At 38.0% G+C, this 13,685-nt stretch overlaps 1 protein-coding gene across 5 annotated transcripts in view; it reads right to left on the reverse strand.

Annotated features, from left to right (window-relative positions):
• Positions 1 to 303: 303 nt before the first annotated feature.
• The window catches only part of ALCAM (activated leukocyte cell adhesion molecule), a 217,876-nt gene continuing 204,494 nt past the window's right edge, over positions 304 to 13,685 (reverse strand). For all 5 annotated transcript variants that reach the window (XM_056109185.1, XM_056109187.1, XM_056109189.1 and 2 more), the window contains one exon: positions 304 to 419. In XM_056109185.1, coding sequence (XP_055965160.1) covers positions 332 to 419 — 88 coding nt within the window. In that variant the 3' untranslated portion in view covers positions 304 to 331. The remainder of the gene's footprint in view (positions 420 to 13,685) is intronic.

A 13,685-nucleotide genomic window follows, 5' to 3' on the forward strand; every position in this document is an offset into this window, starting at 1 on the left:
AAACTTAACTTTTTGCATTAGGTTGCAAATGATAACTGAACGTAAAATTCTGAAAGCTGAATTAAATCAACTTTCAACCAGACAGAGAATGGTGATTATTGTTCAGAGGAGGAGGAAACCATTCTTTGGAGAGTACCTTTCTGAATTACCAAAGCTTCCCTTTGAAAATGTCTCTCTGGTTCTAGAAGCAACAGTAAGGAAGCATCTAAATCTCAAACCTTCCCCGTTCATATCTTCAGGTGTTTTCGACTTCCCTGGGAGTTATTACTATAAACCTCAAAGTTATTACTATAACCTACCCACCTGGACAACAACTAGAACAATTTCTCTCTTAGGCTTCTGTCTTGTGGTTGTTTTCTTCTAACTTTTTGTTTTCTTCCATGTTACCAAGGTCCTTGTTCACATGTTTTGATGCAGTCCTATAACAGAATTAAAAGTTATCACACTGACATATGAATTTACTTCATTTTCTGAATTCTCTAGGCAGGATAAGAGTGTTCATTTTTTACTGATCATTTTCTATTCTCTTTTTTGTGTTTTTGTACTCCAAAAATGAGTGATATATCATGTATTACTTGTCTTTCTCCTAACACTTCACTTTTAAAGACAGATGTAATTCTTGACTAAGGAAGCCAGGCTAAGAAATTATTTTACCCTAGAAGTACTTATTTGCTATAAATAAAACTCTCTGACTTACTTGTGAAGAATCACAAATTTAGCTGAAACAGGGTTGTAATGGTGTATGAGATATGTCCAAGTGAAAAAGACATATGGCTCATTCAAACTGAAAAATTCATTTGTCTTTAGTATGTTACTTTTAATTTGGGATTTTAAAAAGCCCCAAGGACATTAAAAAACAAAACTTTTAAGCACCAAATATGCAAAAATATTCATAGTACATCAGTCATCCATGGGGCCACAGCAATAGCAAAGGCCTGCCTTTCTGGCTTCCAACCCAGGTTCAATCCCCAGAGCCTCGTGTGGTCCCCAGAGCATCGCTAGGAGTGATCCCTGATGCAGAGCCAGGAGTAAACCCTGAGAAAAGCCTGGCCATGGCTCAAAAACAAAACAAAAGAAAGCAATAAAACTTCTTACAAATCTACCACAAAAACCAAATTCCAATAAAAGGAAAAAGGTCAAGGAAAAGGAACTAAAATTGGATGTCATTTTACATCTCCCATAGTATTTAAAGTTAAACATAAGTGACAGCATCAAATTTAGATAAGAAGATGGAAGGAAGGAAACTGATACAGTGCTGGTAGGAGTTACAAAGAGGAAAATTAAGTTGGGAATCGGTTTGACGATTTCTCTTGAACAGATATCTATCCTCTAGTTAAGCAATTCCATTTCTAGATTTTTAAACAAAAGAATGAACACCTCCGACCACAAAAATGCTTGTAGAAGATGCTGATTTTAGACATATTGTTTGCAATATCCCAAACTGGAAATGATCCAACTCTCTGTACTGAATGAGTTAACATAATGTGGTAAGTTCTAACAATGGAACACTACTCAGCATTTTTTAATGAAATAATTAATTCAAGGATTTTAGAAATAAGCCAGGCATAAAAGGGTATACTCTGTGTAATATCATTTTATATGGCATTCAAAATAAAGTAGACTTGACCTCTGGTGATAACACGCAGTACAGTGTTTACCTAAAGGGACAGGGTGGTGAGAATGATGAGTAGGAAGCTCCAAAGGAATTTTCCAGAGTGGTAGGACGCGCTATGTTTTTATTAGAATAATATTTAAAAGATTTAAAACTTCATCAAATCACACTTCATTGTATAATTAAAATTAGCTGTTATTATTTAAATTAATTTATTTTGGGGTTTCGAGTCTGTGCTCAGCAACCACTCCTAGCATTGCTCAGGAGACATATGCAATGTTGGGGACTGAACCTGAGTTAGCAGTATGCAAGGCAAGCGCCTTTTCTGTTATTTCCCCTACCCTGATGCTACTTTAGTATAAAAATCTATACTGAGAAAAGCTTAAGCATATTCTTGGTTTTCAGGGAGAGAAGAATCAGACAAAAAGTTCAATAAGAAATTGGAAATAATTTCCATCTCTCATTCTATTTACTTTGTAGTTGGATATATCTGTCCAGAGATGAAGAATTGTTTCTGACTAAGTAGAAAGAAGTATCAAGAGCAGGAAAGTAATAATAATTATCTTCTCAATCTAGAGGAGTCATGCTACCAGAGGAGGTGGGGTAAATCACACTATCATCACAGTATAGCCTACTGACCCATGAGGCCAAAATCACCATTGCTGAGTTGGAATTAAAGAAAAAGAGTTATTAATATAAATTCAGAAATGTATTTTGAGAGTAAGAGTTAGACATATCTTTGAATTTATTTTTATTTTGTATTATGTAGGGTCCACACCCACCAGTAATTAGGGCTTTCTCCAGGCTCTGTGCTGAGGGGTCACTCCAGCTGTGCATATATGGTGCTAGAATTGAATTGGGTCCACTGCGTGCAAGGTGAACATCTCTCTATCTCTCTGGCCCAAGTCAGATGACTTTAAATAAATTGTTATATTTTTTTGACACACCCAGCAGTGCTCAGGACTTACTCCTAACTCTGTGCTTATGGATGATCACTCCTGGCAGGGCTCAAGGGACCACAGGACGTGGCAGGGATTGATCCCTGAGTGCACAGCAATTACATTATTGTTTCTGCCCTTAAACAATTTCTGTTAAAGTTTATAGAACAATATGGAATAGGCAAATAAAAGTAAAAAATTCTTATTAATCTTACTCTCCAAAACAAGAGCTGTTCTTTCAAAAGTCTACATTAGAGCACCGTTCAAGTGCTGAAAATGTAAAATTATGTTCACTTGCATGTGAAATGAGATAATGAATATACCCGGATCACCGCATCAGCAAGTAGCAAAGTCAGGTTTCAGTTTCAAATGCTATATTCTAGCTCAAGTATGCAACGCACAGGACCCACTATTTGGCAAGTAGGCAAAGTGTTTCTATCACTGTTATAAAATATATTAATCATAATTTAAAAAATATTACTGGTTGATAAAGAGGTATTCTTGAAGTATTTGTAAATTAAATGTACATGCATTCTGTAATGAAATTTCCTCCTTTGCTTACTGAGAAACTATTCTTCTTAGCAAAGTAAATTATGTTGGGGCCAATAATATGGCTCAAGTGGCATGTGCCTTGTATGTATGAGGCCCTCGGTTTGATTCTCCATCAATGGTCCAATAAATATGGCTGGGAAGTGATTCCCCCCCAAATAACATTAGTTACTTTTGGTTTTATTTTGAAGTGGGCATGGTATAAAATAAAGTGCAATGAATGTCTTCCATTTGAAAGGACTTTTGAATTCGAAAAAATTACTGAAGTTAGAAATCAAGCTGCTACTAGAAATGAACAAACACATTTAAATGATTCTCTTCATTAAAATGTTTTCCAGAAAACTGATCTGCTGGATAAGGTTAGGCATTTAAGATTAAGTGCTTAGTCACGGTCACGGTCCTCCCGTTGTTCATCGATTTGCTCAAGCGGGCCCAGTAACGTCTCCATCATGAGACTTGTTGTTACTGTTTGGCATATCAGATAGGTCACAGGTAGCTTGCCAGGCTCTGTCGTGCGGGCGAGATACTCTCGGTAGCTTGCCAGGCTCTCCGAGAAGGGGGTAGGAATCGAACTTGGGTTGACCATGTTGGATGCTTGTAAGGCAAACGCCCTACCGCTGTGCTATGCTCCAGCCCAAGTGCTTAGTAAGACATAAATTATTAAAGCTACTAGTTTGAACTATTTTAAAACAGTGTGTTTTTCAGAAACATTAGACATGAGGGAATGTTTAAAGCAGAGAATTACAAGCCATGAATGTCAGAACATCTTCTAAAGGTAGCCTCATCTATGAAACACAAAGCATGGTCTTGGGCTACATGTACCTGAGTTCCCATCTCTATGAGTCAATTCTGAGTGTTAGTCAATGGACAAGTTCATTGTCCAAAGCTTGTTCAGGACGAACAAAGTATCATGGATGGGAAAGGATAAATGTGACAGTATATGTAAAAGGCCCGGGCAGATAAAAGGGCCTCCCTAAATTAAAGATGAGTAAAGTGTCTGTCTAAGGGCACCATGAAAGAGAAATAAAAACCTTAAAAATGGCCTTTGAATAGTATTACTGAAGAGCAGGAGAATTTCAAACCTAAGATTCATCTCCTCATTCAGTGTTATTTCTGTAAAGGCAATGCATTATAAAAGTTCATCACCTTTGAATAAAATTATATATTCTCTGGCTCTTTAAAATGAGATTTCCCTCAATAATTTTTTGCAGATCATACTCAGCAACACTGGGTGCTGGTATTAGCAATCAAACATAGGGTCTTGCATATACTTGTCACATGCTCCACCAATTGATCTGTCGTCTGATTTTCCTCAATATTATAGTTGCTTTGACCTTCCCTTCAAGGAACACAGGACAGTGGTACTAAACTGGTGGGGGACTTAGGAAAGGCTTCATTTTGATACTTCAAAGTAACTAAGAGACTAGATTTTAAAGTCTTGTCATCACAAAATGAATGCAATGGGGTCAGCTATGTGGTAAATTATATTGCAAAGTCTATTATTATATCTTAACCATATCTAAGTTTTCTGTTAATGAACATATCAACTTAAAAATTAATTTAGAGGCAGAGGTGTGGATAGAGTAGAAAATGTGGAGAGGTTCAGTGGTAGATATGAACAACCCTTCACGTGCTTAGAAGATTTGTTTTTTTTTTTCAAAAATATACTTATACATAATAAATTTGAAAATTTAGAGTCAATATGAGTAATCTAATAGATGGATGTTTACAGAAACGATTAATCATTTCTACTGTTTAGGTAGATGGGTATTTTTGTGATTTCTAGCAAATAGAATGCCTTGGATATACCACAAAAAGGTACCAAGACTGGGGGGATTCAGGACTAAACCTTAGTAGCATGGGATTCTGTTTCAGCAAATGGGCTACTGATAGCTGTGTAGGTAATTAAGGCAGATACCAAAATAATAGTTATTTTTCCCTCTTTCCTGATCATTTCTATCAGAGAGATGAGTTTCCTCTGAGGTAAAGCTTAATAAACAGCTAGAGGAAGACAGGAGGGCACTAAGCACTGTAACTCAGGAGCAAAGTTGCTAGCAATTTCCAACATTAAAGAGAGAAATGAAAAAATAATAATGCTGGTCTTATTATAAGTTTCAATTTTATATCCCAAAAATTTTAAAGACTTTCCAAAGTAAATCTCCACTGAAATCAGGAATCAGTATGGCCTCAGTAATAAAAAGAAAAAGAAAAAATAAAGAAAATGTCCAGGACCAGCCACCACCATGCTGAGACCACTCTCCGCACACATGAAGGTACTGGCAGAGGGACAAAGCCACGCGGGTTCCGGGGCCGAGACCTCCAAGCCTACTCGAATTGGAGTCGAGCATCTTCCACCCAGATCCTCCAAATTCCAGTAGGCGGGGTCACACCCACCACCTGGCCCCCTGGCGCCGTGTAATCCCATCAGCGGCCAAGACTCAGAGACTATAAAATCCGCGTGACATCTTTTCAGAACTTTTTTTTAAGACATCTCATTGTCTCATTCCTACTTTGGACAAACTTGCAGGCTATCGAATGTAGCCTGCCCACAGGGCAGAGTCTGGCAAACTCCCCGTGGCGTACCAAATATGCCAAATACCAGTAACAATGATGGGTCTCATTCTCCTAAATAGCCTTGAATATAACCTCAGCGCTAGGATGAAAGAGACGTTACTGGGGCCTGCTCGAGGCAATCGACGAATAACAGGATGATGAAATGAAAATGAAATGAAAGAAAATGGCCTTTTCATCTGGTGAATGGCAAATATAAGGGCATTTCATTAAAATGATGGGGGGGGTGGCTAAAAATAAATTTAACAGTATCAAATAGGCATGAAAACAGGACATAATCTACCTGCATTCAATATCACAGTTCAGAGTGTATCCTTAACACACTGATACTGACTCACACTTGAATGTGGTTTAATTAACGCAAATTGCAGAAATTGCAGCGTGTGTCACCCTGTTAAAGTTGGATAGTGTTGGGATAGTATAAAGCCTGGCTAACTGCCGGTGCTCAAGGGAACAGAACTTCCCTTCACCTCGAAGAGCTCATCTTTAAAATACTAAGGGAAAAAGAAGAGATTTCTTCATTCTGACAGCAGGAGACATTTTTAAAATTGGAAACATTACATTTTGATAGAAGTTCTTTCTTCTGGAAATTGTTGAGATCACATGGAGTAAGAGAGAGGAGGTTCCTGAATGGTTCTGCCCTTTGAATGGCCACTTTCTAATACAAAAGAGAGAGACCACAGCAGCAGTTCTGCACTTTGGAGCAGATTCTTCTATGTTAAATGTCAATAGGCAATCAAAGCCTGAGATGAGATTTGCATTCCATAGAAGTCCTGCTGAAGCAACAAAATGTATTTGCAAGTATGCGGGAGATAGAATAAAAATACTACTTTCTTGTACGGTCAAGTTCTATATATCAACATATGCTAATGAGGATGGTTTGAAAGGCTTAATATAACACAGCTTTTTGATATTTCGGTGTTATAGACAAGAGTCATTTAGTCCTTGCACAAATTTAGAACTGTCTCTGTTTTATTCTAAAACAGTAGTGGTATAATATACTTAAATAAGCAGAGCTAACAGAGCATATTCTTGATTTCAGATTTCCAGACTGATTTCATATGTCACACAATTTTAATTTTTTTAAAAATAGCCATCTTCCACAGTTGTAAGGATACATTTCTTGGAAAGTTTTCAAGATTCATACAATGTGTATTTTGTGATTACGAATGTCTGACTAATGATTATACCTGTCTAGTGATAAGAAGTAGGGTGGCTGGGGTCTCTTAAATGTAACCAATTTAGGAGCTATAATTTTTATAAACTTCAGAATAAGTTTAAGGACTACATCAGACTGGCTTACATTTTTCCACTGCTTTATGTTTTTTTTTTCTTAGCTCTTGGAATAAAGGGCATACAGCACAGTATAAGGAAGTCAACAACATTTAACTTCTTACAGGCCAAAAAAATTATTAAGAGGACATGATAGAAAGAAATGGGGATACATTTAAAAAGTTATTATCATCACATCTGTGGAGTTCTCCTATTAGGAAACAACTAGACATGGAGCAACCTTAGTCAATTAATGTTTTGCACCTGTAACTGTTAGCCCGGCAAGCTACCGAGAGTATTCGATATGCCAGACACAGTAACAACAGAGCCTCCAATGGAGACGTTACTGGGCCCGCTCGAGCAAATCGACGATCAACGGGAGGGCCTTTACCTTTACCTTTACCTGTAACTGTCAGTTAATACTCTGTACTATAGCAAATAATCTCATCATCCCAAAATAACCAATAATGGAAAATTTTTGGAAAGATAGTACAGTAGGTAAGACACTTGTCCTACACACAGCCTACCCAACTTAGATCCTTGGTACCATATATGGTCTCCTGAGCCTGTCAGGAGTGATCCATGAGTGCAGAGCCAAGAATAAGTCCTGAGCACCATTAGGTGTGGCCTTAGCCCATCCCCACTCCTCCCATAAGCAGCAGATAGATAATCAACAGTGGATTCATATATTACAATGCCAAGCGCAGTTACTAAGCTATCATGTTTGAAAGACAAACATTATTTTTCTCATCTCTCACAATAATTTTTTCAACTTCTAATCAAATATTTTCCACCCAATTTCGAGCAAGCTTCACAACTTTTATAATAATATCACTGCAGCTTTTAAATAAAATATTTAATTAATAATTTTATTGTTAGAGTGATTTGCAACAATGGGTGACTCAGTAATTTTGTTAATGGTATTATTTTGCAGGAGGGTAAATAAAAGTCTATATTTCTTTAGATATCAGGGAGAAATTCTGGATCACATCATTATTAATAACCTTTAATAGACATGTAGAGTGATGATGGATTGGTTAAGAATGAAAATGAGCCCTCATAGTGATTTGTAAAGTTAAAGAGAGGAAAGAAATGTTAAGTTCCAGAAAACCAACATCAGCAATATCACTATGTGATTTGACAAATTCCCCAATCCCCTCCCCTTTTTTCAGTCAATATCCTGAATTCAGCTATTTTAGTAAAAAATGAGAAAGAACCCCACAAATTCTCTTATTACATATATGCACTTAACCTGGACAAAAGAGTTAACATAAATAAAATTGCAAAGGTAAAGGTAAAGGTAAAGGCCCTCCCCTTGATCGTCGATTTGCTCGAGCGGGCCCAGTAACGTCTCCATTGGAGACTTTGTTGTTACTGTGTCTGGCATATCGAATACTCTCGGTGGCTGTTGATATATATAAAAGGGCTCTTTCAGGAAAATGGAAAGGGAATGCATAAGACTGACATTTATTTTTCAATTCACAGGACACAGAGATATTTTTTCTTTACTTACTTTATTCCTTCTGGGCCACACCCAGCTAAAACTAGGTCAGCCATGTGCAAGGCAAGTGCTCTCCCTGCTGTACTTTATCTCAAGCCCTATCTTATGTACTTTAAGGTATGAAATTCCCTTAGAGAATTTCAGAGAGTATCAGAAATTCTAGATAAAAACAATTAAAATCTCCTAGAGTCCATATGCTGTTATACTTGTGTGCACTCTATGTGGATTATAAAAGGAGGATATAATTTTGACAAGGAAACATACACACAGAGATTTTTCCACGAGATAGATACTGTCTATCTAACTGTCCGCATTTCCTATTATTTTGATGTTATTGGTAGTTTCTAAGTTTTCCATGGCAATCAAAGAAACGTATAAAGTATTTTAAGGTAAAATAACCTCCATGAATAGCTAAAGAAATTCTTGGGGAAAAGAAAATGGAAGGCATCACCTTCTCCAACATCAAACTGTACTACAAAGCGGTAGTAATTAGAACAGTATGGTACTGGAATAAAGATAGACTCACAGATTAATGGACCAGAGTATAATATCCTGACAAAGAGCCTCAAATATGATCTTTGATAATGAAGCAAGAAATGTGAAATGGAGCAAGAAACTTTCTTCAACAAAGAAAAAACCAAGGAAAGTTGATGCTAGGAAAACTGGACGGCTACATGCAAAAAAAAAATGTACTCAGACCTCTTTCTAATGCTAGGCTTTAAAGTCAAATCAAAATGGACTAAAGACTTTCATATCAGATCTGAATACATAAGGTACATGGGGGAAAAATGTGGGCATACCCCTCCATGACACTGAAGCTAAAGGTATCTTCAAAGATGAAATATCACTGACCAGGCAAGTGGAAGCAAAGGTAAACAAATGAAACTATATTAAAAGTAAGAAGCTTCCACATCTCAATAGAAACAGTGATAAAGATGCAAAGATAGCCCACACGTTGGGAAAAATTATTTATCACCCATCTGATAACAGGTTAATATCCAACTTTTAAGGCACTGGTAAAATTTACAAGGAAAGAAAACATTCAGCCTCATTAAAAATGGAAAAAGAAATGAACAGAAACTTCCTCAAGGAAGAAATACAAATGGCTAAAAGACACATGAAAAAAATGCTCTACATCACTACTCATCAGGGAGAGACACATGAAAAAAATGCTCTACATCACTACTCATCAGGGAGATGCAAATCCAAAGAACAATGAGATATCACCTCACTCCACAGAAACTAGCAAAGATCAAAAAGAACAAGAGCAACCAGAGCTGGCATGGATGTGGGGAGAAAGGGACGCTCCTCCACTGTTGTCAGGATTGCTGACTGGTCCAAACTTTTGAGAAAACAATATGGGCATTACTGAAAAAGGTGGACAATGAGTTTCAATATGACCCAGCAATATCAGTTATGGGAATAAACTTGGCAGGGGCAAAAGCACACAGCAGAGATGCTATCTGAACTTCTACGTTTATTGCAGCCCTATTCACAAAACTCAGAATCTGGAAACAACCCAAGTGCTCAAGAACAGATAACAGTTTAAAAAAATCATGGTGCATCTACACAATGTACCATGTGGAGAGATAGCACAGCGGGTAGGGTCTTTGCCTTGCACGTGGCTGACCCAGGTTCGATTCCCAGCATCCCATATGGTCCCCCGAGCTCTGCCAGAAGTAATTCCTGAGTTCAAAACCAGGAGCAACCCCTGAGCATCGATGGGTGTGACTCAAAAAGCAAAATAAATAAATAAATAAATAAATGTTTACGTTTAGGCTGGACTGATAGTATATTGGGTAGTGTTTGCCTCACTGGTGGCCGACCTGGCTGACCTGACTTTGATTCCTCTGCCCCTCTTGGAGAGCCCTGCAAGCCCGGCAAGCTAGAGTATCTTGCCTACATGGCAAAGCCTGCCAAGCAACCCATGACATATTCTATATGCTAAACATAGTAACAACAAGCCTCACAATGTTACTGGGCTCCCTTGAGCAAATCGATGAACAACGGGAGGACAGTGACAGTGACAGTGACATCTACACAATGGAATACTTGGAATACTATGCAGCTGTTAGGAGAAATGTAGTCATGAAATTCACTTATAAATGGATGGACATGGAGAGTATGATGCTGACTGAAATGAGTCAGAAGAAAAGGAACAAACATGGAGTGATTGCACTCATTAGTGGGAATTAAAAAAAATCATAATATGAGACTAATATCCAAGGACCGTAGAAACAAGGTCCAGGAGGATTGGTCCATGGTTGGAAGACTGCTTCCCATGCTGGGGGTGAAGGAAGTTGGGATAGAGAAGGGACAACTATGACAAAGATATTTGAAAATGATCACTCTGGATAAGAATTGTTTGGTGAAAGGAGTTAAAGGAACAAACATGATAACCTCTCAGTATCCGTACTGCAAATTCTATTGTCCAAAAGGAGACAGAGTGAGAGAAATAAGGAAAGTACCTGCCATAGAGACAGGCTGGTGGGGCAGGGAGACATGGCTGGTGGGAAATGTACACTGTAGAGAGATGGGTGTTGGAACATGGTATGACTGAAACCTGATCATGAATAGCTTTATAACTGTGTATCTCATGATGATTCAATTAAAAAAAAGAAAGAAAGAAAATGAATTCACTGAGAAAAGATGTAACCAAGTTCTAGTGGAGACTGCTTAAAACTGAGGAATAAATACAAAGATCAGAAATGACTGACCTTAATGGGTAGGAGAACAAACAATTACATCAACCTCTACACAATAAGAGCATGCTTTTGTCTTATGGGACCCGAAAACTAAAGAAGCAGTTAAGGACAATAATTCTAAAACATCACTGACAACAAATACATTTGTTCCCTCATAAACTGTGTAAATCTTAAGGAACTCATTTAATCATTCTCTGCATTTTCCAACGCAAAATGTGAGTAATGCTACCTACTAAAGACATAGGTAGAATAAAACAGAGCTAAATACATGATCATATTTCTTGATTTTAAAATTTCTGAGCTACTAATTCCCCTTGATGATAGCTTTATTTAATTAATGTTCCACTGAAATTCCATTCAAATTGCTCTCTTTTTGAAGTCAGATTACAGATCTTGATGGGCTCTGATTGTTCTGTTGACTTTATTTTAAAAGGAAAAAAGCTTATTTTTATATTTTTAAATAGTTACCATTACATATTCATATGTTAACTAAAAGGGATATATTATTTTAATTAAATAACTATAATTAAATTACTTTATTAGATTAATGTAAAATGTTGCCCAGTGCTTTATTTTATTCTACCAAAATGCCCTATTTCATTTAAAAATATTTTATATTAAATTTGATATTTTATTCTGGCACAAATATGATTGAAAAAATGAATATATGTGATTCACACAAAGTTGATGGAGGAGATGAAAGAAAACTGAGTATGAAGCTAAAAAAATTCCAAATTAATCAAACTTGTCTATGAATGCCTAATTTTTTAAAAAATTATAGAACTTTATTATTTGTAAAAATTAAAATTCATTAAGCACCGTGATTTACAATTATTAATAGCTGATGTTTAGACATACAATATTGAAGTACTGATCCTACTACCAATTCAACTTCCCTCCAACAGTATTTCCAAGTTCCCTCCTATATTTCCACACCCTACCACACCCACCGCTCCAGTCTGCCCTCTTGACAGTTACCTTCCGAGTATTCGATATGCCAAAGACAGTAACAACCTTCCGAAGTTTAACTTTTTTTTTTAATAATGTAGGAGTACTGTTATTTGTTCATTCATTGATTAAGCTGATTCAATTGGGCATGAACTCCACATTACTTTTTTATTTTATTGTATCACCGTGAGATAGAGTTACAAATCTTTCATGTTTGAGATTCAGCCATACAATGATGAAACATTCATCCCTCCACCAGTGCATATTTTCCACCACCATTGTCCCAAGTATCAACCCCCTCATATACATACACATTGTAGTCCTCACCCTGCCTCTATGACAAACAATTTCCCCAATACTCCCTCTAATTTGGGGCGTTAATTTGCTCGAATTTTCCCACCACCATTCAAGCCTACCTGCCAGGGGCAGACACTAGATAATATATTTTCCATAGCTCATTTCAAATATCACATGGCCACGATTATAAATGTAAATTTCTAGATTGTAAATGGTTGGGTTCCAGAGACATTTCTGAATGGCACTAATCCATTTTGGGATTCAATTGGGAGCCTCTGGGCCAGGGCTGTTGGTATGCTAAAATGGTATCCAGAGGCAAATTGTGGGCGTGACAGCCAGTCTTCTGGGCAGGTGGTGACCCGGGGAGTGACAGCCCAGGTCCTCTGCCACCATGTGGTGTGGAGATTTAATCCTGAACCCACATACCTAGGCCTTGCTTTGAAAGCTCTTGGTCACCGAGGTTCCATCTGGAGTAGGCAGGGAGATTGCACCTGCTCTCTGGGGTGCCCCGGTGATATTGACACGGTATGGGGCCCGGAGAGATTTCTGGCACAGTGGTGTCTTCTGGGACTTGCTGCTGTGTCTCTGGGTCAGGACTGTTGGTGCGCTAAGATCCACATTACAAAGTTTTCAGCAGATTATATCTTGGTGAGGTCCATCCTGAGACGGTGGAGTCAGGCTTGGGGTATGGCAGCAATTTTGGATTGTGGAAGCAAGTGGCTGTCAGGGACTCTGTTTGAGCTGGCACAGGCCAACCCACCCCCTCCAATTTACTTCAGACTTTTCAGCCATGTATGGGGATCTGAGCTGAACTGTGGCTTTTGATCTCTTCTGAGACTTATTTAGGGGTGTCTGAGGCAAGGCCAATAGTAGAGTTTACAGGGTGGCACTGGAGTTGGTTCATGGGGGTGACTGCCAGTTCTTCCATGTGTATTGGGAAGTGTGGGAGGTAGCCCATCCCAGCTCTGAGTGAGCTTGTATAGACGAGCCGGAGGTTGTGGGTGTGACTCCCACATACCTAACTTTTGGTCATTTAATTTCTTGGTAAACTTGTTCCCAAGTAGTTGGGATCTGGTCAAAGGCACAGCGGCAATTCTGGGATATCAGGAAGCCTGAAGACAACATCAGGCTGCTGATTCACTAGCCCTGCAGGTACAGGTTGACCTGTTGGCGACACCATACCCTCTAAGTTTAATTTTTGAAGTTTGGGTCTCTTGCTTTCAGTGTTGCTGACTCTATGGTTTGGACATTTGGCTCTGTCATCCCTTAGCACTACCTCTTATCTTAATCCC

This window comes from Sorex fumeus, unplaced genomic scaffold (assembly GCF_029834395.1).
Source record: "Sorex fumeus unplaced genomic scaffold, SorFum_2.1 ptg000265l, whole genome shotgun sequence".
Classification (NCBI taxonomy): domain Eukaryota; kingdom Metazoa; phylum Chordata; class Mammalia; order Eulipotyphla; family Soricidae; genus Sorex; species Sorex fumeus.